This window comes from Lontra canadensis, unplaced genomic scaffold, assembly GCF_010015895.1.
Source record: "Lontra canadensis isolate GAN:19392208 unplaced genomic scaffold, GSC_riverotter_1.0 scaffold44, whole genome shotgun sequence".
In the NCBI taxonomy this organism is placed as follows: Eukaryota; Metazoa; Chordata; class Mammalia; order Carnivora; family Mustelidae; genus Lontra; species Lontra canadensis.
Genome location: NW_022631038.1, coordinates 14616907 through 14634846, shown reverse-complemented (window position 1 = coordinate 14634846; position 17940 = coordinate 14616907). Strand labels below are relative to the sequence as shown.

Genomic DNA, 17940 nt, shown 5'->3' with positions numbered 1-17940 from the left:
TTTGGGATTCTCAATATATTTTAAATGTTATTTTGTATTATAATATATAATTCTAAAAACATTAATTTATGTCAAATTATTAGAATATAGCTTAGACCTTATTACAAGCCATTCATTTTTAAAATATTAACTATCACAATTTTGTATCTGAAAGGAACTTGAAAATATTGTTTTCTCCAGCTCCCTTATGTGGAGAAAAGATTAAACCTAATAAGACATACCGCTGTCTCTCATTGTCACTAAACTATATCCACGTTTAATCAAAACAGCGATCAGTTTTGCCAAGGTCATTTGGATTTCTCTTCTGAACCTGGGAAGTGACAGAAAATGGAATTTAAAAAGAGGTCAATAAGTTGGGTGGATAGACAAGTCAAATATTATAAATACTTTAGAAGCTATTGACTGCTCGGTCTATACTTTTGGAACAACATTCACTCAGATGCCTGATCCACACCCATCTTCTACTTTGTCATTAATAATGTTGTAGAAAATTGAAACGGAAGTTCTACTTTTGATTTACTTCCCTAAGCCCTATTATTTGTCTAAAAAGCACATACTTTTTCAAAAAGAAAAATTAAGTTGAATTGATAGAATTGGGTCTTCATAAAACCATACTGATTACTACCCAGTACCTTGGGTCTTTTTGGCTTTTAAGTAATCAATCAATTGATTTTCAGTCTCTTAAGTCAAATGCTTGAAAGATAGAATGCTTGAAATATATATTTTGAAGATTGCTCTTTATTTTAGATGAGCATGCTGTTAGGCCATATTCCAACCTTCAGCATATCTTCCATCTCCAAGCATACAACAAGCAACAGTTTTTACTCCCTTTTCCTCTTAAATAGTCCACAAAGAGAAAACTTCTATATTTCATCAAATCTAAGATGCCCATGAAAATTAAATCACATCATTCTTTTATATACTACTTTAAAAAAGAAAAAAAAAAACTCTTGCAATTTAAATGATACAAGGCCTTCTTCTCCCTTATAGTTTTTGAAAAAGCTCTAGTTGACACAGACATATGTGCTTCACTAATAGCAGATTTACTCCCTGCTGTTGTTTCCATGCCATTCTGCCCACATAACAATTTTTGTTTCAATGTCAAATCATAGTACAATCTTTCTGAAGACATTTTAGAAGGCAATGAAGTTCAACACATGTAGTACCCACAATGTGCAGAACTCAACTGCATCCTCTCTCCTGTTGGGCATAAGCAACTGTAAGATGTCATCAATTGGAGAAGCAACCCTAGCTCCAAAATGTCAAAATATCAAAAGATGCACCCCTTAAAAATCACTGAACTATTGTAACATAAAATCTGTATATATTATCACCCAACCGGTACTTGTTAATACTTGGACTGAAAAGCTTTTTTGTCCAACTCAATGTAACATTTTGTTGCTGCCTTTTGGGTTTTAGACCTTTGCTAGGCGCAGGTAAATAAAAACCTAATTCATAGCCTTTGCCCTTGAGTCTGTGAAAGGGACCAACAAAGAAAGAAATATTTGTAAAACAGAATAAAAAGGACCATAATGTAAGTATAACAAAGTACTATGGAAACAAAAGAAGGAATAATTAAAACTGCTTAAAAAAGCTGCATTACTAGTTTATGCTACAATTTTTGTGACTCAATTTTTAAGAATATAATGTCTCTTCATTATGTGCTCTAACTCTAGGAAATTCTTTGAATTTGGAATTTAGGTTTTGAGATTACTATTCCTGGATTTACTATTATGACTATGGAAACAAAGAATTCTTTGATTTTAAAAAATAAGTACAAAAACTTTTCATGAGAAAAAAAACTCATATTTCAGTTGTGAGCAATTTAAAGCTTAGAGTATTTAGGACAATGTTTTCTTTTGATTTTAAATAATAAAATTACTTAGGTGTTAGGTGAGAGAGACAATAAATGTAATCATCACTAGGTAACTTATTTTTTAATAATTAAAAACTCACTTTAGTCTCTTCCACAGTTAGTGTTGGAACAACTGGATATCCATATGTGAAAAAAAACATTTCATATCTCATAAAAATAAGTTCAAAATGGATCATACACCTACCAATATGCAATATACTAAAACTATAAAATTTCCAGAAGGAAACATGGAAGAAAATTTTTGTGACCCTCATGAGGCAAAGATTTCTTAGATCTGACACCATAATACCAATAAGAAAGTGATAAATAAGATTTCATCAAAATTAAGAGTTTCTGCTCTTCAAAAGCACTGTTAAAACAAATCACAGATTGGAAATAAATATTTGCAAACACATGTCTGATAAAGGACTTGAATACAGAATACATGAACAACTCTTCAAGAAGAAACATAAAAACACTGAACATCATTAAGCATTAGGGAAATGCAAATCAAAACCACAATGAGACACTACTTCATACCCACTACAATGAATAAATCAGAAAAACTGATGAAATCAAATAATGACAAAGATGTTGAGCAACTAGAACTTTCGTACATTCCTGGTGGGAAACTGGTACAGCCACTTTAAAAACTGGTTTGGAAGTTTCTTATAAAGTTAAAAATATACTTTACCATATAATCGCATTCCTAGGTCTCTACCCACGTTAAATAAAAATCTATGTTCAAAGAAAAACCTGTATGCAAATGTTCATGGCAGCTTTATTCATAACGATCAGAAACTGGAAACAACTGAAATGTATCTCTAGCAGAGAATGGATAAATAAACTGTGGTGCACCCATACAATAAATAGTACTTGGCAACAGAAAGGGACAAACTGTTCATTCACAAAAAGACTTGGATGAGGGGCGCCTGGGTGGCTCAGTGGGTTAAAGCCTCTGCCTTCACGTCAGGTCATGATCCCAGAGTCCTGGGATTGGGTCCCGCATTGGGCTCTCTGCTTGGCGGGGAGCCTGCTTCCTCCTCTCTCTCTGCCTGTCTCTCTGACTACATGCGATCTCTGTCTGTCAAATAAATAAATTAAAAAAAAAAAAAAGACATGGATGAATTTTAAATACATTGTCCAAGTAAAAGATTCAAAAAAGTATATATTGAATGGTTCCATTTATGTGACATTCTTATAATAGGTACAGAGCATAGATCATTGGTTGCCAATGGGAAGGGGCTGATAAAGGGGCACAGGGCAAGGGGTAATGGCAGAGATAAAACTGTTCTGTATCTTATCATGGTAGAGAAACGACTACATGATTTGTCAAAATCTGCTAAACTTTATACTAAAAAGGATTAATTTTAATGTAACCTCAATTAAAAAATACAAAATTTATACCAAATTAGGAAAATGACTTAATATTAAGGGGAAAACTAACTTTACCTAGAACAAATCTAATATAAACAACAGTGCCCACTCTGGGTTACCCATATTTAAGGAAAGAATTTTAGGAAAACATAAGTAATTTACCAGGAAACAATGAATGTCTAAATTTAGAGAGTAAATATAAATAAATTGGTAAAACTATTCCCTCAAGTGTATCATAATCTGAGTGGCAGATTTCCCTGTTAATAAAACCTTGCCTTTTTATAAATTATTTTTTAAATTTATTTTTGTTAATCTCTATACCCAATGTGGGGCTCAAATTCACAATCCTGAGATTAAGAGTCACATGCTCTACCCATCTGAGCCAGCAAGGTGCCCCAAAATCCTTGCCTTTTGACTAAAAACTAGGGAGACAGTAAGACTGGTAAAATGGCTGCTTAGTTTAAACGGGAATGGCTGATGCCACGAAACAAGGAATACAATGTAGGGTGAAACTAATGCAAAACAAGTAATAACCAAAGAGCAACTACGCAAAAACTTTTTGTTAGAATTTGAAAATGCCTAATTAAGTTATAGGAACTTCTGCTGTTTGTTTCTCAAAAGCAAAGCAGTTAATTAAATGGACACATGCCTCTTTCTAACCTAAAAATGTGCTGACATTCAGCATATTTTATGAAAAAAAAAAAAAAAAAAAAAGCACCAGTGAATATTTAGTTAGAAAAATTTAAGTCACTACCAAGTGGATATGTGACTTCTAAGCTTTAGTAACTGCTTTGCTATCCACTGTAAGTATCTTAAAGGATTAACTTTCCATGATTTTTTTTTATTATTGATGATGTCCTGAGGTAAATGTTGCTCAAAACACTTAGACATTTTGTCAGCTTAAAAAGAAAAAAAATGAGGGGCACCTGGGTGGCTCAGTGGGTTAAGTAAGCCTCTGCCTTCGGCTCAAGTCATGATCTTAGGGTCTTGGGATTGAGCCCCGAATCAGGCTCTCTGCTCAGCAGGGAGCCTGCTTCTCCCTCTCTCTCTGCCTGCCTCTCTGCCTACTTGTGATTTCTCTTTCTGCCAAATGGATAAATAAACTCTTTAAAAATAAATAAATAAAATTTTTAAAAAAATGAATGGATTGTTCTTAAGAGATCCATTCGAGTTCAGTTTCTATTCTAAAATTGTATTTATTTTGGCATAAAACATTTTTAAGGTAGGAACAGATTTAAAAAAAAAAAAAAGAGCAACCAAAAAATTTTTTGTATGACATGGAATTTTACTACAAAAAGTCAAAGGTTTGTAGATGACCTTTGAAAGAGGAATTTAAAAATCTGTATAAGCATTTCTACTTTGACACTATGGAACCACGCCTTAAGTTCCAAAAACCATGGAACTAAGGCTCCAGTATTTGGAGCCTTCTGTCTCAGTCTCTTCAACTATAAAATGAGGCATTGGATTAGGCCTTTAAAAGAGATTTTTAAAAGAAAGCATCTATGGTAAACTTAATACACAAACATTGATCTGACACGGTACTCTGAGAACCCTGGTAAGGTGCTTATAGTAGTTTCTTTAAAAAAAAAAAAAAAAAAACACTACTGCTTTGTACCAGAGTATTTTTTTTTTTTAGGGACAATGGGGGGCTCATATGGCTAAACGTCTGCCTTTGTCTTAGGTCATGATTTCCACGTCCCAGAATGGAGCCCCAAGGCCGGGGGGTGGGGGGAGGGGTGGTGTCCCAGCTCAGTCTGCTTCTGCCTCTCTCCCTCCCTGCTTCTCTGTCTCACAAATGAATAAACAAAATCTAAAAAAAAAAAAAAAAAAGAATTGTGTTAAGGAAGCAAATGGAAAAGACTGGGCCTCAGTTTGGATATTGTGAAACTGAACTCACACTCTTAGTTCTCATGACATTCTTTCAGATAAACAAGCAGCTTTAAAGACACATGGACCAGGTTGGTTGAAGAGTAGCCAGGTTCAGGTACAGCCTGCCCGGAGCGACGGTGTTTTTCCTGATCGGTCCACCAACTGCCCTCACACTCTCTGAAGTGTCCAGATCGTCCTTTACTTTTTCTACTGAAAATAACCTTAAGACCAAGAACTACGGAACAAAGGAAAAACTCCTCTTGTTTTTCCTTTTGCCTCTTTTCCACCATTTTAATGAAGTTGGGAGTCTACCCCCTAGCCATCAATACTGGCGATCCTTCAGAACCTTGACATATATGCTCATGGCTAATCAATTTTCCTATCATTACTTTTCAGCCGCTGAGTTTTGAAAGCAAGAAAAGTTACACCTTAAAAGTGGAAGGAGCCAATCCTCACCTAGAGATGCGTTTTCTGAACCTAGGCCCATTTCAGGACACAACAACAGTGCACATCAGTGTGGAAGATGTGGATGAGCCCCCCATATTTGAGCCAGGCTTTTATTTTGTGGAGGTTCCTGAGGATGTGGCGATTGGAACAACCATCCAGATCATTTCTGCCAAGGACCCAGATGTGACCAACAACTCAATCAGGTTTTTCCACATACTTCACCTTTCTCATACCTTAGAATCTTCCCTTCTCTGGTATCTAATTTTCCAGCACTTTCTCCCTTTGCTTCTTTGATCTCTGGAACTAAAAAGTTCTTCTTGTTTAAATAAGATAGTCTTTTCATGTTATTTTGAAGTAAAGTTATTGTTATGTCTGCAACTCACTGTTAATTGCTTTAGCAAAAAAACGGAAACTTGCACGCATGCGCGCGCACACACACACACACACACACACCCCTACCTTAGTTTTCAGTCATAGCCCTACTGACATTTTGGGATGGATTCTTTGTCATGACAGGCTGTCCTGGGCATTGTACAATGTTTAACAGCATCTCTGGCCTCAACCTACTAAATGTCAGTAGCACCCTCTGAATAGTAACAACTTAAAATGTCACACATATTGCCAAATGTCCCAGGAGGAAGAAGGGATGGGGGGATCAAAATCATCCCCAGTTGACAACTACCAACTCAGATAAAGCACAGACACATAGATACCAAAAAGTTAAGAACTGTCAAATCCGGGGCACCTGGGTGGCTCAGTGGGTTAAAGCCTCTGCCTTCAGCTCAGGTTATGATCCCAGGGTCCTGGGATTGAGCCCCGAATCGGGCTCTCTGCTCAGCAGGGGGCCTGCTTCCAACTCTCTCTCCGCCTGCCTCTCTGCCTACTTGTGATCTCTGTCTGTCAAATAAATAAATAAAATCTTAAAAAAAAAAAATGCTTCCCCATCAAGGCAGGGAGGAGAGCTGCTGTTCTTAGAGCCATGGCCATTTCCTCCTATCAACTCTGGAACCCAAGTGCAAACAGCTGGTGGACAGGTTGACACCTCAACCTTCCAGAGCAACTGCCAAGCCTCTTGAAGCTTGACACAAAAGATCAGGATTCCAAGGCTGTTTTGAGGCCATCTGTCACATTAATTGTTGAAAGCCACATGGCAAAATGGATCTGGGGCTTTAGAGCAGCTAACACATTTTAAATGCACCCCAATTTATCAAATGCCTTTTCTATCAATGGGTACTTCCCTCACCTAGTGCTATTTTGTATTTAATGAAAACATGCTTTTTCAGTTTAACAAGGGTGATTCTCTCCTGAGAATAACTAAACTGGAGGAAATCTGCTTCATCTAACCAACTAGTAAACGTCTAACATTTGCAGGCATTAAAATGGCTAAAATGATCTTGTTTAAATTCTGGTATTTGATTTTTAGAAATCAACTAATCTTTCTGGTATGAATTATATCAACTTTACAGAAGTGATATTTCAACCTTAAGGTTTTCAAATGTGTAACAGGAGGGAAGAAGTTAGTGAAACCATATTATCCCCAAAACTACCATAACATAAATGAAACAGATTCTATAAATTCGTATTTTCAGAAGCCAAGAAAAAAATATGTATCTCCTGATCAATTAGTTAATCTGTTCATGTTGGAAAAGATACTGTGGGGAAAATTTTATGGAGGGAGAGAAATGAAACAGGCATAAACTTGAAAAAATTAGAGCCCATTTCTAAAATAGTCAATCAAATATCCAATGGATAATTCCACATCTTCCTTCCTGATTCTGAATCTGGACTTCCACATGGTAAGCCCTGGAAATATAGTTGTTAGGAGTCACACTGCTAAATGACAAACAAAAGAGACTGCAGTCAGAAGACACACACACACACCCCCCTATAGTGTTTGTGCAGTATTCAAGACTAAAGTCATTAATTATCTCACAACAGATGCAGAAATGAAAGCAAAACACCAACAGGCCTACATCCACTCCTGCCATGGAGCAAAACAAGGTACACAAATTAAGAAATCCTGTCTGGCTAACAGAAAATTCTGCTTCAGATGACTGGCTTTTGAATATCATCAGTTGGCCCGCATCAGGGAGGTACATAATAGAGAGGCTTTCTATTCCAATGGATCCCAGTGAGGAGGAATCCACAAATGAATAGGCCAGAGGCAGAGAGCAAGGTCCCCTGGGCTTATCCAGGGGCAGAACTCTAGGTCCTAAGAGAGAAACTGGCAAGAACAAGGTGACATCCACAGGCCTGGAGATAACAAGATAAGCATTCAGACAGGGGGTCAAAGAATTCCACTTATCAAAACGGGGATAACTCTCCCTCTGCCTTTTAGCTGCAAAAGAGAATTCATACTGCCAAGACAGAGGATTCCTGACTCTGTACTATCTGACAGGAATAAAGAATGGTCCCTAGACTCAAGAGAAACACCAGGAGCCCTGGATTCTCAGAGGGAAAAGCACATAAAAGGCAAATCCTTGGCTATCACATTTAATAAACCCATTTTGAAATTACTCTCCTATGTTATCTTTCCCCAAATTGCTCATTTTATCCTTATTTTTCCTATGAAAGCTATTATCTTTTAAAATAATTTGCAAGTTATATGCTGCTTGGCTAATTCATCTTCTGCATTTTTATTAGAAATAAATGAGATTTATATTCCTATAAAGAAAACACATATTAAATTGCCCCAAAATCAATATGTCACCTGAAGTTAAAATGTTATGGATAAAAGGCCATTTAACTTTTTAAAAAGATTATTAGGACTTTCATAATCTCCTTTCTGGAAATTTTATGGCATGGTCAGGCATATAAACTGGTTGTGATTTACTAGTAAATCCCAAAACCAAATCTCCAGATTTAGTTACATATACATGAAAAGTACGATGTTTAGTATCACCTAAACAATTTAGGATTTCCTAAATCTTTCATAAACGCCCAAGGCACTTCTGGCAAGCAGGAGACTAAACCAGTTGGCCACTGAAACAGGCTTCTGCTGGTATGGAAAGATCCTGCTCTCCTGTGCCTTCCTAGAGTATGTGTGTGGATTTAGCAAGCCTGCCCATGATGCCCTCCCTACCTTCAAATCGCTCCCAAACTCAGAGTATGTCCTCAGCCAAGCAAGCAAGCAGGGAGCCCAACAAGCACTAGCTATCGTTCACTGAAGGCAGTTTTGTGTGTGCATATTATGCCTATTCTGCCCATAATAGGTGAGAGCATTATGGTTAGAGAAAGGAAAACCACCTACATAATTCACTAGTGTGTCCCAATTTCCTCATTCTCCATCTGTATCTACACTTTTCATTTGTTCTCCTGCCTCCTGAAAATTGGCCCCGTGTCCCATTCAGAGTAGCGAGTGCCATTACTGCCTCAATTCAGTAACTTCCAATCTGGGAAATCAGAAGGAGGTTCCACTTGCTGAGGAAGGCTTCTCCGAGGCAAGCTTGCAGGGTTCCCTCTCGCTGTGGCACCAGGCAGGACTGTCAGGGGTTCTGCCGGTTAGTTATTTCTATCACCCGACCTCCCGTACCATCTGCAACATTTGCTATGGCTCCGCAGGTCTGGGCGTAGAAAGCTGCTTCATCATAGAGGCTGGGGCTGCCTCTCCCCTCGGGCACTACGCCTACAATTTGGAGAGCTGCCATCAGGGTTATGGCTCTATGGGCTGAATGGCTGGTTGGAAGAAAAGACCGCATTTTTTCCCAAAGACAAATTCAACTTTTAAAAGAGCCAGGGAACTTTAAAACTAAATCACTAATTATACCTAGAAAAAAATGTTCCAATTAATTTTAAATGAACTTTGTAGGCATGTGTTTGTTCTTTAAGTCTTGACTTTAAGAAGTCAATAGTTTGCCATCGCGCTTAGTCTATTTCAAGAAGGGATAAGGCTTTGTTTCCTTAAACAATGGCATACATTCCCTGCACGATAAGGCAGCAGGGAGTGGCAGTTACAGGCAGGAACCTGAAACCAAACTGCTTAGGCTTGATTATCTTGGGAAAGTGACTTAACCAATCCAGGTCTCAGTTTCCTCACCTGCAAAACCAAGATAACAGCACCTACCCTCCTAGGGATACTGTAAGGATTAAATGAGCCAGTATCTGTAAGGTGTGTGGGGCAGCGCCTAGCTACAGGAAGTGTTCATTAAATAGAGTCACAAGTAGAGAAAGGTATTAATGTACTTCCTTAAATTTCCCAGCTCTTGGAGAATCACAACTAAAATGATTTCATTTCTCCAGCCCTTAGTGGTCACTTTTTTCTTTAATTCCTCTCTGAACAGCCAACTGGAATCTCCACAGAAAAAAAATAAGTATCTGGAACATTTTACCAAATAGTGCATACACGTGCATATACTGTGTGTGTGTGTATGTACACACTTGTACATATCTGAAACAAAAGTTGTAACATCAATATTTACCCTTACTGCATATGACAGTATGGCATGCATATGTTCTATATCATTTTCTTTCAACACTAGTCATAACCTACTATATTGATTTCACTAACCTGCAATGTAAAAACAACGCACTGAAGAAACTTCTTACTCCCAACAAAATGGTAGTTTTCTAGTTTCAACTACTTTAGGACACAGACTGCAATCACTGGCAACTTTAAATAGAATTCTGAACCCAATATATTACAGTGGTTTTATATTAGCTCTGCAAATTATTAGCTATTTAACTGTATGAAAGCGACTTCTCTTAGTTTTCTTTTCTGCTAAAAGAGGTAATACCTACCTTCTAGAAATTTTATAAAAATTTAAAAAGAAGGTATAAGATATCTGGTATTCCGTAAGTGGCACCAATTATAATTACTGGCTATTACCAAGGACTACAAAGATTCTCAAGAGTGGTTCTCAAGGAAACCCACTGAGTGGCTCAGTGGGTTAAGCGTCTGCCTTTGGCTCAGATCATGATCTCAGGGTCCTGGAAGTGAGCCCCAAAATCAGTCTCCCTGCTCAGTGGGCAGTCTGATTCTCCCTCTGCCTGCTGCTCCACTAGTACATGTGCTCATGTTTGCTCTAACAAATAAATAAAATCTTTAAAAAAAAAATTAGTGGTTCTCAATCATGGCTATATATCATGGAGGATTTTAAATATACAGATGCCTGAATCTCCCTCCACACTTAATGAATCTCCCAAAATGGAGACCAGGTGAGTGAACACAGAGGGTCAGATTGCCAAATCAGGTTCCACAGGAATTGTCGCTCTTACCCAGTACCCAAAATAAGTAATGACTCAAAGGATAGAAACAACAGCAAAATATGAGGCAAGCAGTCTGTTCTTGGAGAGGCCTGAAACCATCAGGTAAATATCTTTCTCCAGCGTAAGGATGCATGTTGGTCCATACTGAACATGAAAGATATAAGCAATGAAGTGCACGTCTCAACAAAAAAGGAGCCATTTTGGTTATGGAACATCTGCTTTTTATACCCCATTAATTACATAGCTCACATGATACTTTCCAGCAAGCTGTGCCCCATAAATTCATAAATTCCAGGTTTATTTACATTAAACAATATAGTCAAACCTGGTTCATCCTGCTAAAAATATTCCACAGATAAGGATTCTCTAGCTATCCTTATTATTTAATTGATTATTAATTGGCTTAAAACTGCCCTAAGACTTCAGCACCCTGTTTTATTTCATTTTACAAATGAGGAAATTCAAGCAGTAATAGTTTGTTATTGGTTGTTTATGTTTTTAGGGGGCTTTGGTGGGGGACTGTTTCTGGACATGATCAAACAGCAAATGCGGTCTTCCAAGTGTCCATAACTCAGAACTGGCTGAGCCATGTTTCACACAGTATGCACAGTTCTCTCATGTAATATGCTATTGTATACTTATTCAAAGAAAACAATGCATTTAATCTGTGCTTTTACAGATATTCCATTGACAGAAGCAGTGACCCTGGAAGATTCTTCTATGTTGACATTACAACAGGTGCCCTAATGACTGCAAGACCTCTTGATCGGGAGGAGTTTTCTTGGCATAATATCACTGTCCTTGCTATGGAAATGAGTAAGTAACACAATAAATTGGTCTCCATAGCATGACAAAATATAAGCATTGTAGAATGTGAAAGAAAACTTCTAGAGCTTGTTATATTCTTTATGCGAAAAAACAGAAATTATGGTTTATGCAAGTGAGTGAATGCATTCAGTTCAAATTCTATCTCCTATATACCATGTCCTATGCTAGAGAGTAAAAACGAACAAACAAAAAACAACAACAACAACAACAAAAACCCACTATGCAAAAGCAGTACAAAAAAACAGCATCCTTAAATCAAGGAGCTAGACTTCTATATGAAGAAAGGAACAATGTCTAAGAAATCTAAGAGGTTTTCAACCTTTAATAAGATTGGGAATGCACAAATAGTATTGAAGGGGAACCAAGAGTTCCTGTCCCCTTCAAAGGTCCTTCTAGCTGGACTAAGAATCAAATTGACATGAGACAGATTAACAAAAGAAAAACAAATTTAACATACATACATATGGGGAATGCACACAGACATAAAAATTCCAAAGACAGACAAAATGAGGTATATGTATCATTCTGAACTATAAAGAAGGGGTAGGAGTTTGAGATTTCAAAGGAAAGGAATGCATTTCATAGGACGGTAAGAGCACATACTTGGTAATTAGAGGTTTCCCCTACCATACAGATGGGTCACTCAGATAAAATATATCTATTAATAACCTTTATTCTGGGTGGGGGGGAGCTCAATTTAGATTTTTCTGTGTGGGTTAAGGGAGTGACAAAAGTTTCTCTTGAACCGCAGGGCCTCAAGTGTCTTCAACTCAAAATAATCCACAGCCAAATTGGCACATGGGGACAGAGGGAGCTGTCCTGAACCCCTTCAGTATAAAATATTACTACTGGATGAAAGAAAGCATTTATAACGTATCACCCTTACCACACACATACATACACAGAAACACGGATATAAGAATTTGAGACATCTTACACTAAAAAGCAGACTTTTGAACAGAAACTTAAAAACAGAATGAAAAACTACTAAAAACTAGATTAACATATTTATTATGAATTTCACAAAAATTAGACTATTTACTACTACCTTCAGTTTGTTTGTTTTTGTTTTTGTTTTTCATAACACTTAGTGATGGTAAAGGTTCAGGGAAACACAGACTCTAATGTACTGGCAGAACGATGTATAATCACTTGAGGGGCAGGGGGGAATTAGGCAATTAAGCGTTCAAGATTCTCCAAAATATTCATACTCTTTTTCTCAAGAGTTCTTACAACTATCTTAAGGAAATAATCATAAATATCAACAAAGATCTATATACCAAAACATCTACTGCAGTGCTATTTTAACAGAAGGGGGAAAATGGGAATTACCTAAAAGTCTAATAATAGGAGTCTGCCTAAGTAAACTGTGGTACCACCAAATAATAAAATGAGACTATCAAGCAGATATTAATATACATGTTTTCAAAGTATATTTCAATGACACAGGATAATATTTGCCAAAAGTTTTAAATCCAACTTTTTAATTTCACTTAATTGCAGTGCATATGTGTGTGTCTCTCTCCATATTTTGGGACACATGTAATATTACATATATTATATAATGGATATCTCTGGCGGTAGGATTGTAGATCATATATACCCTGACATTTTGGGGGAATTTTCATTAGTCCTTCTATAAACTAGTACCATGGTTACAATGGGAGAAAAAAAAAAAAAGTAAATAGGTCAGTAATTTTGGTAACCAGGCAATAGAAATATTTAAGTGGATAACATAGGAGAGCACAGATATTTTGGGGAAAGAAAAGAAAAAATAAATCAGAAGAATAAAGCATTCTGAGATTTTATAAAATTATTTACTAAGAATAATCTGTGTGTTTAGTTTCTATTTTATCTTCTTGGGATATGGCCAAAACAAAAATGGACAAGAGGGGCACTCCTGGGGCTGTGAAACTGTCCTTATGTGGCAATGCCAAGCAAAAGACAGACTAAAAGACACACTTCCCCATGAGTGACTATGAGTAACTTCTCCCGGCCTAGCCAAAGATACGGATTTGGTGTGTTTGATCCTATAATAACCCCTTAGTCCCTTAGCAGAAATAAATGTGCAGTGTTATCTGTACTCCCATGAATAACCTGAAACCTTCTGAAATACAATTCAAAGAACTGAATAAAACCAAGAAAAAAAAAAGGGGGGAATAAAGCCAAGCAATGCCACACAGTATGCATCCAGTTTGAAATGGGCTGTTTTCAAGCCCAGAATATGGAACCGAACTGTCTTTAATTTCAGAACCTGAAGCAGGAGCCAAATGAGTCAAACCTTTTTAGGCTGCATTTTGTGTTACCTGCGCCCCCTCCCCCAGAATTATACTCTTCTCCTCATCCTCCTGACATCACACACTCTCTCAGACACACACCTTGATCTGTCCACGTGCCCTGTGTTCTGGCCGCACTCTTACTAGGCCACAACGCATCCTATGTTTCTCTTGCCATTTCCAATTCCTTTAAAAAAACCAAACTGACAAGGTAAATACCTATTCCAGCAACGAGCAGCTTTCTTGTACTACTGAACCCTCACCTTTGGTTTTCTCTGTGTTCTCTTTAGACAATCCTTCCCAGGTTGGAAGTGTTTCCGTCACAATCAAAGTCTTAGATGTGAATGACAATGCTCCAGAATTCCCCAGATTCTATGAAGCTTTTGTGTGTGAAAATGCCAAAGCAGGGCAGGTAAGGCAGTCTGTGCGATGTGCACATTGGTTCACCTCCACCATACAGAATGACTGCTACAGATAACCAAATTTGCCATCAAAGAAATTTAGACTCCAGAAACTAACAGTTCACGAAAGGGCCCCCGATTTCCACGCATGATGTTCCAAGTTTGTTCAGACAACCATGTGGCATCCCCCCCCCCCCCGCCCCACATTTTAATGATTTCAACAATGCTTTGATGGTAGCTTGCTTCACAGGCTGGCCTGAAGTTACCTATCCATCTTGGAACTGAACTGTATAGAACTAACTGCAGTAAAATGTGCTCTGGATCCTGGGAGCGAGGGACCATGAAGATCAGAAAACTCTTCTCTTTTCCTCAGTTTAGCACTAATACCTGAAAATACTTGCAGTAGGGAAGCTTTATTTTTTGTATCTTCCCACCTCCCTTTCTTAACTTCTAACAATACTTGTTTAGGGACTACCTGCCCTATTCTCAGAATGATTTGTAACCTAGAATACCTACTCTCTCCTCCCTCAGTTAAAACATCATTTTCCTAATGTTGTTCATGTCAGATCGGTTTTGAGAAGAAAGGAATCTGAAGACACAAATTTCTACTAATTGGAAATAACCACAGTTCTATAATTTGCAGAGACATATTTGTGTATTTTCTAAAGATACTTTTAAATGTACATGAAAAATTTGGTCGATCAAATTCCAAGTGGTATAACTGAGAAACGTTCAGAACTCTGCCTGGAGTGGCCATGTATTCATGCATGCTTTGGGCTGCTACCTACCCCGTACCCACCCTTCCATACCGCAGAGCATCGGCCATGTCCTGTTTCTGCTCCTGGTTTTGTAAGATGCTTTCCTCTCTCAACTGTGACCCATGAGATCCTCTAACAGCCCTAATTTCTTCCCCCAGAGTATATGCTGTGGTCCTGTGGATTCTGGTAGTAAGGCAAATGGAGTCAGAATAGTTTTAATATGGAAGTTAGGAGTCTGTGAAGTGCGTACCTACAAGGCAAGGATTCATGCTTTGGTAATTCAGGCAGATTTTGCTTTCGCTTCTCTTACCTGGAACATGACATCCGGCTGCACAGAGACTCGTTTATACAATCAAAACTCATATTAGCACCCCGCACTCACCAAAGATTAAGTCAACACATCCTCACCTTTCTCAGTTAAAAGAAAAAGTGATTTACATCTACCCCGGGGGTGGGGGGCAGTCCTATAAGGATTCTCATCTAAATCCTCTCATCAGTGGACTCTTAAAATTCAGGGCAATGGTGTACAGCCCTCCTAAAAATTTTTTCAGCAAGTCTTTAATAATTCTACTTCCACATCTACTGAATTTCTAAGAAGACCTGAAACATTATGCAGCTAATAAAAGTTACAATGCAGACTTTATGGTATAAGAAATGATCTGTGTCATTAGAAGTAAAGAAAGAAGGTATAAAAACCACACGTACATGCTTGCAGTTACAGAAAATTATGCCTACATGTGAACTAAGACATGTAGGGGTCAAGATCCAAAAACAGCAATAGTTACCGTGCTATGGTAGCTGAGTTTTGAATGAGGGGATCTGGACCTTTATTTTAACAATTTTTGTTTTGTATTATAACAATTTCATATACACTATATAAAGCATAGTATAAAATGTTGTTTTATAAGATCTTATTATAACAAATATACATGATGAAGCTAATTATTAATCTACATTATAAAGAAGGTAAAAAAGCAGCACATTAATTAAAGCTCCTCTCCCCCAGAAAACGAAGCACTTACTTTCTTAAAGGTCTTCAGAATAGAAGTTGCATTCTGACAGGTCAATAGCACTTTTAACTACCTATCCTCGGTTTCAGGTTTTGTTGTTTTTTTTTTTAAGGATTTATTTATTTATTATTTAGAAAGAGAGTACGGCTGGTACATGCAAGTGGGAGGAGGGGGAGAGGGAGAGGGTGAGGTGAGAGAGAATCCCAAGGCAACTCCCTACTGAGCACAGAGCTTAACACAGGACTCAATCTCAGGACCCGAAGCTGAAACCAAGAGTCAGACACTCAACTACCTGGGCCACCCAGGTGCCTCTAACTACTACCTCTCTTGTTTTTGGAGCACATGTACACATCTCCCATTTCTAAATACATCCTTTTTTTTTTTTTTTTTTTTTTTTAGATTTTATTCATTCATTTGAGAGAAAGAGATCAGGAGTGGGGGTGGTATGGGGGGAGGAAGCAGAGGGGGAGGGAAAGGGACACACAGACTCTGTACTGAAAGCAGAGACCAACACAGGACTCGATCCCAAGACCCCAAGACTGAGTCAGATGTTTAACTGACTGAGCCACCCAGGCGCCCTTGTAAATACACCTTTTAATGGCCTATCAGACAGTCCTTTACAGCACAGTTTATTTTGTGGCTTAAAGATCAGGTCATGCGCCACAAGTCTGTCACATTTATCATCCTTAGCCCAAGATACTAAAAATCCTACCCCTTGATTTTGGTTCTGGGGCATATTTTTAAGATTTTCGAAAGCACACAGCTCAGTAGGCATGTCTGGTTTATAACGCATCAGGCCTCCTTGTGTTAGATGTGTCACATACTATTGTCAGCTGTGTGTCTGCCAAGTCAGGAAATGTGCTTGCCTCTTAGCAAGCAGCCAAGAAGGAGGCCCATAAAGAAATCAGATGACCTACCTGGCGATGGCTGAAAGCAGAATGAAACCAGCTGAGCAGAATATTGCATGGCAAGTGGGACTGAGAATGAAATCCGACCTACCAGGAGAGTGGAGGGCAGGAGCACAGGCCATTGTGTTCCCAACTATTGCAACCAAATTTGCCATAAAAAAAATTCAGACCCCAGAAAAGAACCCAGCAAAGCAGTGTCTTTGCTCACTCATTCTTTAAAAGCCCTGTAACTGACCCCTGATGCTCCATCGGAATGTCAAGTCTACAGGGCCGGTCCTCTGCCTCAATCCCCCATCTCACTAATATGTGTATAATTTCACAGGTCAGATATTCTGAAATGACTTACCCAACTATGTACTTCATTATACATTATCACCTATTTTTTAAAAAGATTTTATTTAGGGGCACCTGGGTGGCTCAGTGGGTTAAAGCCTCTGCCTTTGGCTCAGGTTGTGATCCCAGGGTCCTGGGATCGATCCCCACGTCAGGCTCTCTGCTCAGCGGGGAGCCTGCTTCCTCCTCTCTCTGCCTGCCTTTCTGCCTACTTGTGATCTCTGTCAAATAAATGAATAAAATCTTTAAAAAAAAAAAAAGATTTTATTTATTATTTTTGTCAGACAGGTATCACAAGTAGGCAGAGAGGCAGGCAGGAGGTGGGGGATCAGGCTCCCCGCCGAGCAGACAGCCCGACGTGGGGCTCGATCCCAGGACCCTGGGATCACAACCTGAGCCAAAGGCAGAGGCTTTAAACCACTGAGCCATCCAGGCACCACCATAATCACCTATTTTTAACATTCGTCAAGAAATATGTTTCGTCAGGGCACCTGAGTGCCTCAGTTGGTTAAGTGTTTGCCTTTGGCTCAAGTCATGATCCCAGGGTCCTGCAATTGAGCTCTGTATCAGGCTCCCTGCTATGTGGGGTGCCTGCTTCTCCCTCTCCCTCTGCCTACCGCTCCCCTTGCTTATGCTCTCTCTCTCTCACGCTGTCAAATAAATAAAATCTTTT

The 17940-nt window shown here is 38.4% G+C and overlaps 1 protein-coding gene across 2 annotated transcripts in view; it reads left to right on the top strand.

Moving 5' to 3' along the window:
- CDH20 (cadherin 20) overlaps positions 1–17940 on the top strand; it is a 203622-nt gene that overhangs the window by 172609 nt on the left and 13073 nt on the right. For both annotated transcript variants that reach the window (XM_032872301.1, XM_032872303.1), the window contains 3 exons: positions 5498–5751; positions 11433–11569; positions 14148–14269. In XM_032872301.1, coding sequence (XP_032728192.1) covers positions 5498–5751; positions 11433–11569; positions 14148–14269 — 513 coding nt within the window. The remainder of the gene's footprint in view (positions 1–5497; positions 5752–11432; positions 11570–14147; positions 14270–17940) is intronic.